The following is a 15,392-nucleotide window of genomic DNA, read 5'->3' as shown; positions in this document are numbered from 1 at the left end:
GTCCCTTCTACTGTATGGCATAGGGCGAGATCTGTAAACAAAGAGCCCAGTGCCTGCCCTCAGGAGCTCACGGTTTAAGTTTGAGATCACCTAAAAACACGAGTCCTCGCTGCAGTAAGTATTGCTTTCCTTTTTTAAGTATTGAACAAACTTTTGACTTGTTAAAGTCTTTTTACCTGAGCACTTTTATCTTGTCTTTCCAAGGTGGGGTGATATATTTCTTTCTAAATCATTTTATCTTGAGGCAATGGTGTTATCGGTGAGCCTGTCCTCAAGACACGCTCTGGACATGGAACCAGCTTGTCCATGGTGACGGGGCATCAGGAAGAGAGCGCTGCCCCACCTAGCAGGCTTCCCCACCCTGGGCTGCAATGGGAACACAGCCTCCACCTTGCCAAGCTCCCCTCTCAACCCTACACGTCCAGCTCCAGCCATGGAGCAATGGGCCCCGGGGGGCAGATGCTTCTTCTCAGATGAGGCATGTTTGCTTCTACCTGAGGGAGAACAGCGGCAACAGCTTACCTGGGACTAGCACAGCATCTGTCAGCTCGAGAAGCAGGGGCAAGCCAGCTACCCTGCAACTGTACATTTCTCCTCATGCACTCAGGAGTTGTTTTATGTCTTCCATCTGCTGGTTCACTCCCCAGATGGCCACAATGGCTGGAGCTGGGCCGATCTGAAGCCAGGAGCCAGGAGCTTCTTCCAGGTCTCCCACATGGGTGCAGGGGCCCAAGGACTTAGGCCATCTTCTTCTGCTTTCCCAGGCCACAGCAGAGAGCTCGATCAGAAGTGGAGCAACTGGGACTCGAACCATTGCCCATATGGGATGCCAGCACTGCAGGCGGCAGGTTTACCTGCTACGCCACTTGCTTCATTTTTCTTTCTGGCCAACCTGAAGATCATCAAACAAGGTAGAACACTCATCTGACCTGATTAATCCCCAGCTGCGCTTCCTACCTGGATTTCCTATTCTGGAGAATTCTGATAGAACTCCCTGGGGGGGGAAGTGGCCATGTGCATGCACCAACCCAAAGAGTCACTGCAAGGACGTGCCAATGACAATGTCCTTACAGTCGGGAAGGATTTCCAGGTTGCTATTGTTTTCCTGGTAATTTACTGGATCCTCCTGGTGTCTTGGAATAAGGCAACACATTTTAAATACAAGTTTCCATAAACTGTAACTCAACTTGTCTTGCTCCTGAGGGATTTTCACTGGCCCGGAATCAGGAAGAATTTTCTGCTGTGGGATCCAAGGCTTTGGAGACCAAACATTTCCTGAAGACTTTTCCTCTGCTTCTGGACCTCCACCTCCCGCCTCCCAAAGACACACAAAGAAGCTATTCCGGATGGGGCAGGCGGCCCAGTGCGCCAAGTGGGCCCAAGGTGCTGGGTGAGGGGGGAGTAAGGGAACCGGAGTGCAATGCACTTGAGTGTATTAACCCTTTGCCGCACGGCTGGAATTCTCATGACTCACTTCCAGAGCTTTCCTATTCCAGAAACCAACTCTATCAGCTAATAGGAGTGACAGGTGGTTACAAAACCCAGCCAGCCAAAAGCTCCTCAATGATCAGACTCTGGCACACCTAGAGGTTTTGAAATCAGTGAGGTTCGACTGCCTCTCCCCATAGCTTGTTAAAACCTGAACCGGGCACTTGGGTGTGTAGTTTGAGGATAGAATTCTGGAACTTTGGTAGGGGATACTCTGGCTTGTTGGAGAGCCCACATATTCTAACTGGGCGGGCGCTAGCCCCTCTCCCTGCTGCTGGCCGGTCCTCCAAGGCTCCCTTAGGACTCCTGAGGTAAGCTCCCCTTGCTTTACAAAGCTGCTAATGTCTTCCCCTGTAACTTGGAAACTCTTGTCTGAACTAGACTTTCACTGCCGCTGCTGGGTAGTAACCTTGTCTCCTCTGGGTCCTGGCATCCTCTCCCCAGTCCCCACCCCCGGGGGGGGGGGGCTGGTCCCCAGCCAGTGGACGCTCTCTTATGTGGACCGGCACCCATGGGCTGGTCTGGGCACTGCCAAGACGGCCCCTGGCACTTGTCACCAGTTATCTTACTTTTCCTCCATCCTCGTCATGGTGGCTGTCTCTTGCAGATCAGGACCCCCGGTGCAGGATATGGGAACCCTGCCTGGCATCCCTTGCACAGGAGACCCTCCCCCACACGCCCCGAGAGCTCCCCGCTGCTCACGACCCCGGAGTCCCACCCGCGCCTGGGCTCGGACAGGGCGCGCGGCCCGGGCTCCCAGCCCCGGGGGCCGTCCTCGCCCCGCGCCTGCCCACGCCTTCCCCGTCCCCAAAGAGGACACCCCTCCTTCCGCCCGGCGCGCTCCCCACCCTCGCCGCGGCGCCGCCTCCCCCGCGCTTGCCCGGAGCCTCCCAGGCCGCCAGCGAGCGAGGGGAGCGCTCTGGGATGGGACTTGGAGGCGGCGGCGGCGGAGGCAGCGGCCTGGGCTTCTTGCTCGGCTCCCACGAGCGACCCCCGAGGAGAGCCGCGGCCCTCGGCCAGGCGAGAAGGCCAACGACCAGGACCGGGGTGGCCGCGCCCCTGCCTCGCTTCCCAGGCTCGGGCCATGGAGGCTGCAGGTGAGCGCGGCGCGCTTTCCCGGGGCTCTGCACGGCCGGGCGGCCGGGGCGCAGAACGCCCACCGACCGACAGGCAGGCGCACGGAGCGACCGGCTGACAGACGGACAGACCCGCCGACAGACAGCGGGCGCTCCCGCGCTCCCCCAGGGCCGGGGCTCCAGCCCCTGCGGCTCCGCGCGGTCCCCAGCACCCGGCGCTCCCGACCCCTCTGGGGACGGCGGGAGAGGGGAGGGCGGCGTTGCCCTGACCCCTCGGCAGGGGGAACGAGGGGCGCCGGGAGTCCCACACGCTCGGCGCCGGCTGAGGCCCCGGAGTGCCCCGAGGGGGCGCTGTGCCCCTCAGCGGGGACACCCAGACCGGGTCTACACCGCCGCAGGGAATCGGGGACTTGTTAAGCGGGTAGCCAGGGTGATTCCCATGAGCTGGGCAGCCCATGGTTCGGATTTCCCCGTGGGAGGCGGCAGTTTCATGCTGTCGTCTGGATTTTGTTCTTGTTCCCTATCTTACTAAGGGGGAGACAAAAGGGAGGGCGTTTTGGGGGTAGTTGGCAGACACCTCCCCACACTCCCGCCCCCACCCAGGGCAGGTTCGAGAGAGGACAGGAAAACGGAAGACTGCCCCTGGTGGGGTGTCCAGGGCTTGGGCACCCAGGAAGGCACTCTCCTCAGGGCTGTAACCTCCCACCCTGAACAAACTCACTGACCAAGATCTGAGCTGTCAGTCAGAAGCCAGGAAGCCAGGCTGCGCCTGCCCCAAGTACACTTTCCCGGGGGGCCTTTGAGAGGCTGCGGGAAGCTCCAGTCAAGGGCAGAGACTCTGGGGCCAGCCTGCCTGCTTCAAACCCCAGCCAGGAAGCCGGCAGGCTGGGTCACCTGGAGGTTCCCAGTTCGGCTGTGCCTCAGTTTGCTCACCTGTCTAATAGGGCTGTGAGGAACAGACAAGGTAAGACAGGAAAATCTTCCAGGGGCCCAGTGCATCCTGATGCTAGGAGGTGGGCTTCTTCCCCCGTCTTTCCAGGAAGGTCAGGGTGCTGGTGTGAGCAGGGTGAGGAAGGCCTCTGGGTGGGTACCCCAGGGTAATGACCAGGAGTTTTGCATGCCAGAGCCTTCTCCTGTGTGCTGCCAAAAGCCATGGCATCCTAAAACCGTGTCAAGAGGCCGAGATGGGCTTATGGCCTGGAGCGTCCCAGCTCAGCTCCTGCAGCTTGTCCCCCAGACCCGCCTGGGGAAGAGCAGGCCACCCATGGGCCTTCACTCCCATTTCCCTATCTGTCTGCACTTTTATTCTGGCCAGAAGAATTCGAACTCCCTCCCCGTCCCCTCCTCCCCCCCGCAACAAATTGCCAGCCACTCTTTTCTGTAAATCAGGGCTCCGAGGTTCCTTGCTGACAGGCACACGGGACCACCAAAGCCTGCACTGCTGGGCGGGCCATGGCAGAGTCCAAGTCTCTTGGACAGCTAACGCCCTGTGTCTCTGTTCAGCAGAAGGTGGTTGAAAACGCGGCCTGAGATTTAAAGAAAATAAAAGATGATTTCTGTTTGAAAGATAGGGAGGGAATAAAAGAACCATTGGAAGCTTTAGGGGGAAAAAATGCCACCGTTGGCCTGAAACTGTACCTGAGAGAAGGCAAGGGGTGACATGGGGGAGTGGGGAGGAAGAAAGAGGGGGAGCCAGGCCCAGGGCTCGGGGCAAGCAGGCTGGGCCGGGGTCGGGGGACAGAGTTGATGCTGGGACCAGTGGGCGAGGCAAAAGCCTGGTCAAGTTGGCAGGGACCCCAGTGCCTTGGGACTCGCTGACCCCTGGTCGGTTGCACATGCAAGGGAGTCCTCCCCAGGGATCCCCATCTTCTAGGAAACAAAGGCGAGCCTCCCTGTTTAACCTGCAGTCAGGGATGACTCCCAGGCTCTGAAGTGTCCAGAGAGAGAGAGGAGCTCGTCTCCACTGTCGCTAGGACTCAGCGCCACGTGGGCTCTTGGAGCGTCAGCCTGTGAGGTCACCCTTGCACCCTGCCACGTGGCTCGGCCGACAGCCACCGAGGAAGGAAGATGGGAGGGAACGCCAGGGCTGGGCTGAATCCTGTCAGTCACTGGTGGTGATGACCACCACTGGTGACCCACCACTGGTGGGATGAAAGGAAGTGATGCTGTCCCCCTAGGCACAGTGATCTTAGCACCCGAAGGCCCCGGATTCCAGTCCCCGCCTCGTACCTGTAAGGATTTTAAAAATTGACTTAAATTCAGCCCCTCACTTTTCTTATCAGCACATGACGAATCAGATTGTAGGGAAAACTGAATCAAATCACACTCATGAAGTGCTCAGCCCCGTGCCTGGCTCAGGGCAAGCGCTCTATGTTTATTATCTATAGCTACTGCTGTTACCTGCGCCTCAGTTATGTCATCTCCCAGATGGGTATGATTGAAACAGAAATTTTCACAGAATACCTGCCTGTAAAAATCGGTGGCTGGCGAGGTGAGCCAGGTGACACTTTTGAGAGCTCCGCTAGGAGTGTTGTCAGAGGAACCTTTATCTGCCTGTGAGAATCGTGGCTCGCTGCCCGTTAGAATCCCTGTTGCTATTTTAGGCTACTGCATTCGCTTCCCTTGGCTGCTAGAACAAGTTCCCACAAACGTGGCGGCTTCAAACCACACACGTTTATTATCATGCAGCCTTGGAGGCCAGACGTCTGAAATGGGCTCGCGGGGCCGGAATCAGCCGTTCTGTGGATCTCAGGAAAGAGATGCTTTTTTGGGATTCCTGATTGCTAAAGTCTGACCACATTTCCTAGTTCCAGGTCCCTCCTTCCATCTTCAAAGCCAGTAATGGGGCATCTTTTTTTTTTTTTTTTTTTTTAATGAAGACAAAAACACTGTTTCTCAACAGTAAATAATCAGTTCTCAAAATGTCGATTTTGCTCGTATGCATTGCATTGTTTTGTACTCTGTGAGTACCACAGATCAGGGAAAACATGGTATCGTGGCATCTTCTAAACTGTGTCTCTGACTCGCCTGTGTGTCTTACAAAACTCTTGTGATTACTTTGGCACACCTGGGAAATTTAGGCTAATTTCCCCACTTCAAGATCCTTAACTTTTTTTCCCCATGTTAATATGATATTAATACAAAAGGAAGATTCACTGTAGTTCACAGATACAATTCTAAGGATATGATACTCCCTCCCCCTCCCTTTCTTTCTGCTTCCTTCATTTTTTAATTTTTGAGATAACATTTTAAAAAAAAATTTTTTTTTTTTTTTGACAGGCAGAGTGGACAGAGGGAGAGAGACAGAGAGAAAGGTCTTCCTTTGCCGTTGGTTCACCCTCCAATGGCCGCCGCTCTGCGGCTGGCGCACCGCGCTGATCCGATAGCAGGAGCCAGGTGCTTCTCCTGGTCTCCCATGGGGTGCAGGGCCCAAGCACTTGGGCCATCCTCCACTGCACTCCCTGGCCACAGCAGAGAGCTGGCCTGGAAGAGGGGCAACCGGGACAGAATCCGGTGCCCCGACCGGGACTAGAACCCGGTGTGCTGGCCCCGCAAGGCGGAGGATTAGCCTAGTGAACTGCGGCGCCGGCCAAAAATATTTTATTTATTTATTTGAGAGAGAGAGTTACAGTCAGAGGAAGAGACACAAAGAAAGGTCTTCTGTCCACAAGTTCACTCCCCAAATGGCTGCAATGGCTGGAGCTGGGCCTATCTGGAGCCAGGAGCCAGGACTTTTTTCAGGGTCTCCCATGCAAATGCAGGGGCCCAAGTGCGTGGACCATCTTCTGCTGCTTTTCCAGGCCACAGCAGACAGCTGGATCAGAAGAGGAGCAGCTGGGACTCGAACTGGCATCCATATAGGATGCTGGCATTGCAGGCAGAAGATTAACCCACTGTGCCACAGTGCTGGTCCCTTGAGATAACATATTTTTAATTTACATCTTAGTCAAAGGCTTAATATTCCACTACATAAAGGGTTCAACAAATAAAGAGTAAACACACACACACACACACACACAAAACTAATTCACTGGGAATATAGGCAAGGGCTATAAACGGTAATCAAATGAAAGATGACCATTTTACTCATATACAGTAAATTTTAAAACAATCACGGGTCATTAAAACTGTAGTAGCGTATCATTCTTCTTTTTTTTTTTTTTTTTTTTTTGACAGGCAGAGTGGATAGTGAGAGAGAGAGACAGAGAGAAAGGTCTTCCTTTTTTGCCGTTGGTTCACCCTCCAATGGCTGCTATGGCTGGCGCATCGTGCTGATCCGAAGCCAGGAGCCAGGTGCTTCTCCTGGTCTCCCATGCGGGTGCTGGGCCCAAGCACTTGGGCCATCCTCCACTGCCTTCCCGGGCCATAGCAGAGAGCTAGCCTGGAAGAGGGGCAACCGGGATAGAATCCAGTGCCCCAACCGGGACTAGAACCCGGTGTGCTGGTGCCGCAAGTCGGAGGATTAGCCTGTTAAGCCACGGCGCCGGCCTGTATTATTCTTCACCACTGGTTTGACAAAGGTATACAACGAGAGTTTGACAAAACTGTATTTGCAGCAATACTGATAGACATAGGTATTTCATTTTTTTCTTTTTGTTTTGTTTTTCTGTTTTAATTTTTAGCTCCCACACGCAAGAGAGAACATGTGGTATTTGTGTTTTTACGTCTGTCTTATTTCATTCAACCTGATGTCCTCCAATTGCATCCATTTTACCGCAAGTGGTAGAATTTAATTCTTTTTCTTAGTTAAGTAATATTCCATTGTGTATATTTATACCATTTTTTAAAACCCACTCATTTGATGATGGACACCATTCCATACTTTGGCTGTTGTGAACAGTGGTGCTGTAAACATGGTGATGTAGGAATCTCTTATACGATGTGTTCATGTCTTTTGCGTATATATCTGGCTTCTGAAGTCTGCCCACATTGTTTGGCTTCTTGCTTCCTCCCGTTTCCAAAGTCCACAGTGCAAGGCTACGTCCTTCTCACTCTGACACTTCTCTGGGTCTCCCTTACTCTTTCTCTTCTACTTTTAAGGACCGTTGTGATTATGTGAGTCTTACTTGGATAACCCAGGATAATCTTCCTGTTTTAAGAGAAGATTTATTGTTTGATAGGCAAAGAAAGAGAGAATGAGATATAGAGAGCAAGAGATCTTCTGGGCCCGGTGCCGTGGCTCACTTGGTTAATCCTCTGCCTGTGGCACTGGCATCCCATTTGGGCACCGGGTTCTAGTCCCTGTTGCTCCTCTTCCAGTCCAACTTTCTGCTGTGGCCCAAGAGGGCAGTGGAGGATGGCCCAAGTGCTTAGGCGCCTGCACCTGCATGGGAGACCAGGAGGAAGCACCTGGCTCCTGGCTTCGGATCAGTGCAGCACCAGCCGTAGTGGCCATTTGGGGGGTGAACCAACGGAAGGAAAACCTTTCTCTCTGTCTCTCTCTCTCTCTCACTGTCTATAATTCTACCTGTCAAATAAATAAATAAATAAATAAAAGAGATCTTCCATCTGCTGGTTCACTCCCTCAAATGCCTACAACATCTGGGGCTGGGCCAGGCTGAACCAGGAGCCAGGAACTCCACCCAGGTCTCTCACATGGGTGGCAGGGGCGCTAGTACTTGGGCCATCATCTGCTGCCTTCTCAGGCACATTAGTAGGCAGCTGTGTGAAAAGCAGAGCAGCTGGGACTCGAACTGGCACTCTAGGATGGGATGCAGGTATGCCAAGTGGGGCCTAACCCGCTGCACCTCAACACTTGCTTCCATCTCTCTATTTTTAAGATCATCTGATGAGCAACCTTTATTCTGTTTTCCATGTGACAAAGCATCTGCACAGGTTCTGGGCATTAGGACATGGACATCTTTGGAGAACCATTATTCCATCTACCTTGCATAGATTCCACATTGTGACCAGCTGGGCAGCCTCATTTTTAATAACAAGTTGCACGATGGCCCATTCCAGTGACAACACCTGTTACAGTCCCGCCAAAGACCCTGCTTCAGCTCTCATCTCTCCTTCCTGTTGTCCGTGGAGGATCTGAGCATGGAGCCAGGAGCAGTACTGCCGCTGTCAGTTGCTAAGTACACTTCTCATCAAAAGGATCTGTAAAAGCTGCACAAACCATAAGGTGGCGTTCTATACATGAACACACTCATGTGACCCTCTCCCAGAGCTGTGTGCCAGAAGCACCTTTTTTTTTTTTTTTTTTTGACAGGCAGAGTGGACAGTGAGAGAGAGACAGAAAGAAAGGTCTTCCTTTACCATTGGTTCACCCTCCAATGGCTGCTGCAGCTGGCGCACCGCGCTGATCCGAAGCCAGGAGCCAGGTGCTTTTCCTGGTCTCCCATACGGGTGCAGGGCCCAAGCACTTGGACCATCCTCCACTGCACTCCCAGGCCATAGCAGAGAGCTGGCCTGGAAGAGGAGCAACCAGGACAGAATCCGGCGCCCCGACCAGGACTAGAACCTGGTGTGCCAGCACCGCAGGCGGAGGATTAGCCTATTGAGCCGCGGTGCCAGCCCAGAAGCATCTTTTTGACCTCACATTGTCAGCTTCCCTCCAGAGGTAGCTACTGTGCTAACTTCTATCAGCATAGAATAGTTTTTAATGATTTTAAAGTACGAGGTATTCATACACAAATCAAGTGCACAAGTTAAGGATCCCCCCCCCCTCGGCTTTGTAGCACAGAGGGTTAAGCCTCCTCCTGGGATACTGGCATCCTATACGAGCACCAGTTCAAGTCCCGGCTGCTCCATTTTTGATCCAGTTCGCTGCTAATGTGTCTGAGAAAGCAGCAGAGGATTGCCCAAAAACTTAGGCCCCAGCATCCATGTGGGAGACCCAGAAGAAGCTCCTGGCTCCTGGCTTTGGCCTTTGGGGAATGAACTGGTGGGTAGAAGATCTATCTTTCTGTAACCCTGCCTTTCAAATAAATAAATCTTTAAAAAAATCAAGGATGCAAATGGATTTCCATGATATAAACAGGTGTCTCCTACATTCTGATCAATAAACAAACATTAGAACTCCCCCCTCCATGGTCCTTTCTGTGCTGTAACATCCCAAGTGTCATTATTATCTTGATTCCTGATTGTAGCATGGTTTTGTCCATTTAAAAGTTTTATTTTATTCAATATGATATTACTAAATTTACCATGTTATTATATAAAACCTAATTCATTCTTTTTATTGCTGTGTCATATTCCATTGTATGACTATCCCACAATCTTTTCTATTGTTAAAGGTCATTTAGGTTGTTTCAATTCACACTTCATTTTGATAGAGGTGACTATATACCCACACTTTATTTGTCATAAATGGAATTCAATCAGCTGAAATTAAGGGACATTGTATGGGGCTACTGGGCTGAAATGGAGATGAATGATGAGGGGTGTGTGTGTGTGTGTGTGTGTGTTGGTAGGCTTTGTAGGGAAGTTGTTGAGGTTAGCATAATCGTATAAGCCAGATTATGGAGCTTTGAATGTCAAGCCATGTAATGTAGATTTGATCTTGTTGGTATCTTATTATTAGATAAGAAGAGGGGTTAGCACTGTAGTGCAGTTGTGTTGGAGAGACCTTCTCATCAGGAAAATAGGAGACTGCCTTCCGTGGGGTCACTTCCATTTAGTCAAATATCATAGATACAGGAAGACATGGGTAACCTTAGCATTACAGGGTGAAAAACTAGGGTCAGTTGACTTCAACATTTATTGATTGTTTATGATAAAAGATCAATAAATGATCACCAAAGTGTTTATGTAGCATATATTGATTTTCTTTCTTTTTTTTTTTTTTTTTTTTTTTGGACAGGCAGAGTGGACAGTAGAGGGAGATAGAGAGAAAGGTCTTCCTTTTTGCCATTGGTTCACTCTCCAATGGCCGCCGCGGTAGGCGCGCTGCGGCCGGCGCACTGCGCTGGTCCGATGGCAGGAGCCAGGTGCTTATCCTGGTCTCCCATGGGGTGCAGGGCCCAAGCACTTGGGCCATCCTCCACTGCACTCCCTGGCCACAGCAGAGAGCTGGCCTAGAAGAGGGGCAACCGGGACAGGATCGGTGCCAAGACCGGGACTAGAACCCTGTGTGCCGGCGCAGCAAGGCGGAGGATTAGCCTAGTGAGCCGCGGCGCTGGCTGATTTTCTAAATATTTAGTTACAAAATTCAGCACCCAGTATGAGGGATATACAGAGATGATAAAGTATGATGGTCTGAAGGAGCAGCTCACAGTGTAGGCAGGGAGACAGATACGGTAGGATCAGAAATGAAGTGCTAGTGCAGAAAGCAAACCTGCCATCGGGGGTGTGTAGAAAAGTGGAGCCTCACTGGGAAAATGGGACAGTGTTTTACAGAGTAGGTGGAACATGAGTTGATCCCTGATGATTCAATGCAGCTTTTGATTCTTGTGAAATGTAGGCATGCCAGACCAAGGGACCAACATGGACAAGCCTGTCCACCTAGCTGTGACAAGACTGAGTTCTTCAGGCACTGGTGGGAACCCCGAGTGGATATGCAGAGCACCATGGTTGGAGAGGAGGGCAGTGATCCATCATGGAAGGCCTTGAATGGTAACATTAGGCAGTGAGGTCATAGAGGATTCCAAATGAAGGAAGGACAGGCCAGTGGGTGAAGGCCCCAAAGCAGGGGGGCTCCTGGTTGGGTGAGAATGGAGCATTGACTGCAGGGTGGGGAACAGTCAGCAGGTCTGTTTGAGAGAAGCCTCACAGAGGTAGGACAGCTACTTATGAACGTACTGAGTTTGCAGAGAAACTCCAAGATTCTGTTCTGGGCTGCTGAGCAATGAAATGCCCTTGGCCATGGAAGGACCTGGGTGGGAAAAGGAGAGTTCAGTCTAGACAGGCTGAGCTGGCAAGCAGGCCTTCAGCATTGGGTAGAAGTTAGATGTCAGGTCAATATAAGGACAACCCAGGTCTAGCATTTAGAGCCACCTGAAATCCAAGGACAGCTTTGAGTCGTCGCAGAGTTTGGCTTCCCATTTACTGGCTGTGCAGGAGACAGGAATTCCAACAGTAGGTGGAAGACAAGAAGGTATGGTCTCTGATGGTTATGCAAGTCCAGTTATGCAGCTCCGTGAATGCATGGAGAAATTGGTGTGCACACTTGGCATGCTGAATGCAAGGTCTTAGGGGGACAACACTGTTGAACCTGGTGTTTAAAAACTTAAAAATTGGGGAAATCTCTTTTTTTAACAAATGGGATGACTCTAAGACGTGACAGGGGTAGAATCTTGGCTTTGCCAGTGAACTAGCCCTGGGGCCTTGGAGAGTGCCTTTCCATCTGTCATTGTTAGTGCTCTGTCCACAAGATAGAAACTCATCCTCGCTGCAGAATGATTAGGGGGATCAAATAAGATGACAATGTGGATAATGCCCAGCTCCCTCCCTGGCCTGCTGTAGGCGCTCAATAAGTCAATATCAGCGCCTTCCCGTTTCCCTGCTTGTGTGGAGCTGAGACTATCATCTGGGAGGGTGTCTTGACACCTTCTTCAGGGTAGCAGGGTTTTTTTTTTTTAACCACTGATTATACTTATTTAAAATTTTTATTTAAAACTTTTTCCCCTAAAGAAACCTTTTATTTAATGAATACAAATTTCATAAGTACAACTTTAGGAATATTGTTAACTTCCCGTAATACCTGCCCTCCCACTCCCACTCTCATTCCTCCTCCTCCCTCTCCCCTTCCCAGTCCCATTCTCCATTAAGATTCATTTTTAATTAACTTTGTGTGCTGAAGACCAACTCTATACTAAGTAAAGATTTCAACAGTTTGCACACACACACACACACACAACTGAGAACAAGTTTTACAGTTAACTCTTTGTTTGTTTGTTTGTTTAAAGATTTTATTTTTTATTTATTTGAGAGATAGAGTTACAGACAGTGAGAGGGAGAGACAGAGAGAAAGCTTTTATCCTCCGTTGGTTCACTCCCCAAATGGCCACAACGGCCAGCTCTGTGCTGATCTGAAGCCAGGAGCCAGGCGCTTCTTCTGGTCTCCTATGCGGGAGCAGGGGCCCAAGCACTTGACCCATCTTCTAGTGCTTTCCCAGGCCATAGCAAAGAGCTGGATTGGAAGACGAGCAGCCGGGACTAGAACTGGTGCCCATATGGGATGCCAGCACCGCAGGTGGAGGATTAACCTACTGCAGCACTGCATCGGCCCCTACAGTTAACTCTTTATTTATTTATTTATTTATTTATTTTTTTAAGACAGGCAGAGTGGATAGTGAGAGAGAGAGAGACAGAGAGAAAGGTCTTCCTTTTTGCCGTTGGTTCACCCTCCAATGGCCGCCGCGGTTGGCGCGCTGCGGCTGGCGCACCGCACTGATCCGATGGCAGGAGTCAGGTGCTTCTCCTGGTCTCCCATGGGGTGCAGGGCCCAAGCACTTGGGCCATCCTCCACTGCACTCCCTGGCCACAGCAGAGAGCTGGCCTGGAAGAGGGGCAACCGGGACAGAATCCGGCACCCCCACCGGGACTAGAACCCGGTGTGCCGGCGCCGCAAGGCGGAGGATTAGCCTAGTGAGCCGCGGCGCCGGCCCTACAGTTAACTCTTGTAATATAACTCATTGAGGACAGAGGTCCTGCATGGGAAGCTAGTGCACAGTGACTCCTGTTGTTGATTTAACAAGTAACACTCTTATGTATGACGTCAGTAACCACCTGAGGCTCTTGACATGAGCTGCCTAGGCTATGGAAGACTTTTGAACCCACAAACTCCATCAGTATTTAGACAGGGCCATAAGCAAAGTAGAAGTTCTCTCTTCCCCTCAGAGAAAAGTACCTCCTTCTTTGATGGCCACTTCTTTCTGCTGGGGTCTCACAGAGATCCTTCATGTAGAATATTTTTTTCCATAGTGTCTTGACTTTCCATGCCTGAAATGCTCTCATGGGCTTTTCAGACAGACCAGGATGCTTTAAGGACTGATTCTGAGGTCCAAATTGAGAAATACCGCTTCTAGGCCATGCTTTTTTTTATTTTTTAATGTTTATTTATTTATTTGAAAGGCAGAGCGAGTGAGCGAGAGAGAGAGAGAGAGAGAGTAGAGAGAGAGAAATATTGAGAGAGATCTTCCATCCACTGGTTCACTCCTCATAGCCTGCATTAGCTAGGGCTGAGCCAGGCTAACACTAGGAGCTGGAACTCAATCCAGGCTTTCCATATAGGAGACAAGGACTCAACTCTGAGTTATCATCTGCTGCCTGCCAGGTGCATTAGCAGGAAGCTGGATTGGAAATGGAGTACCTGGGGCTCAAACCAGCACTCTGATACAGGATGTGGCCTTCCTAAGCGATGGCTTAACCCTCTGTACCACAATGCCCACCCCTAGGCCATGCCTCTTATTGATGTCTGACTGAAGCTCGGAGAGTTCTCTCCTAGGTGAGGTCACACAAGTGTCAGGGGGGCCACAGACATAGTGTCACTTCCGGGGAAATTCCACTCGCCTGTCCATTTGCTTCCAACAGTGATGCATAGAAGATCCTGTAGCCAAGACGGTCAGAACAATCTCCTCTCTCTCTTCCCCCACCCCCTTGGTGAAGCTAAATGAAAAGACTCATTGTCCCCTAGAGAGGAGAGAACTTGTGAAAACAAAAGTCAAAGCCATTGTATTATTTTAAAAATATTCTTTCCATGCTCCCAAATGCCCCATGGAATCTGTCCCGATTGAATTAACCTTTCTCCTCAGAACAACAGTTCTTCTCATATGCTCAAGGATGAAAGGACCTGTTCTCCAACCTCATTCCTTTTCCCAATTAGAAATGGCTCCTGTTCTTCTAATGCTAATAGCTGTAAATACCAAACCAAGAAGCAACCATTTAAATGGGTGCACACGCTGCCTTATTTTTCTTCTCTGCCACTGCATTTCTTTAAAAACTGTCTTGCCTATAGTAATATTGCCATACTGATTTATGTCGGTATCCATATAGTATCCTTTTCCCCACTCTTTTATTTATTTATTTATTTATTTATTTATTTTTTGACAGGCAGAGTGGACAGTGAGAGAGAGAGAGACAGAGAGAAAGGTCTTCCTTTTGCCGTTGGTTCACCCTCCAATGGCCGCCGCGGTTGGCACGCTGCGGCCGGCGCACCGCACTGATCCGATGGCAGGAGCCAGGTGCTTCTCCTGGTCTCCCATGGGGTGCAGGGCCCAAGCACTTGGGCCATCCTCCACTGCACTCCCTGGCCACAGCAGAGAGCTGGCCTGGAAGAGGGGCAACCGGGACAGAATCCGGCACCCCCACCGGGACTAGAACCCGGTGTGCCGGCGCCGCAAGGCGGAGGATTAGCCTAGTGAGCCACGGCGCCGGCTCACTCTTTTATTTTTGTAACAAATTTTTTGAAGTTTAGTTTACATGTGATAATTAAAAGTAAGTAATTTTAGTGTTTAATTTTCTAAAAAATTATTTCCACTTTATTTGAAAGGAAGAGAGACAGGAGAGAGAGAGAGAGAGAGAGAGAGAGAGAGAGAGAGAGAGAGAGAGATCTTACTGGTTCACTCTCTAAATGCCCCTAAGCTCCTGCAGCAGCTGGGAGCCCAGAACTCAACCTAGGTCTTTTATGTGCGTGCAGGGATTCAAGAACTTGAGCTGCTTCCTCCCACGTGTGCACATTAGCAGGAAATGGAACAGGAAGTGGAGAAGCCAGGACTCTAACGGGCACTCTGATATGAGATGCGGGAGTCCCAAGCGGCATCTTAACTTCTGTGCCAAATGCCTGCCCTGGTTGTACAATTTGATGAGGTTTGATGGAGGTGTAGGTCTGCCATAGTCATGCTGTCAGCATTTCCATCACCTTCCACATGTGCCTTCAGTTCC

At 50.8% G+C, this 15,392-nt stretch overlaps 1 protein-coding gene across 3 annotated transcripts in view; it reads left to right on the top strand.

The window, feature by feature from the left end:
- The first annotated feature begins 1,627 nt into the window (after window positions 1-1,627).
- The window catches only part of MATN2 (matrilin 2), a 155,433-nt gene continuing 141,668 nt past the window's right edge, over window positions 1,628-15,392 (top strand). Inside the window, exon 1 of one of the 3 annotated variants that reach the window (XM_062188189.1) lies at window positions 1,628-1,799. Coding sequence is in view for 2 of the 3 variants with exons in the window: in XM_062188190.1 (XP_062044174.1) it covers window positions 2,573-2,585 (13 nt within the window). In the remaining variant the exon portion in view is untranslated. Of the gene's footprint in view, window positions 1,800-2,395; window positions 2,586-15,392 lie in introns of those variants that run through there. The other 2 variants (XM_062188190.1, XM_062188188.1) reach the window with 2 other exon arrangements.

This window comes from Lepus europaeus, chromosome 4, assembly GCF_033115175.1.
Source record: "Lepus europaeus isolate LE1 chromosome 4, mLepTim1.pri, whole genome shotgun sequence".
Classification (NCBI taxonomy): Eukaryota; Metazoa; Chordata; class Mammalia; order Lagomorpha; family Leporidae; genus Lepus; species Lepus europaeus.
Note: the sequence above shows the minus strand (reverse complement) of the source record. Positions and strands in the feature narration are given on the sequence as shown.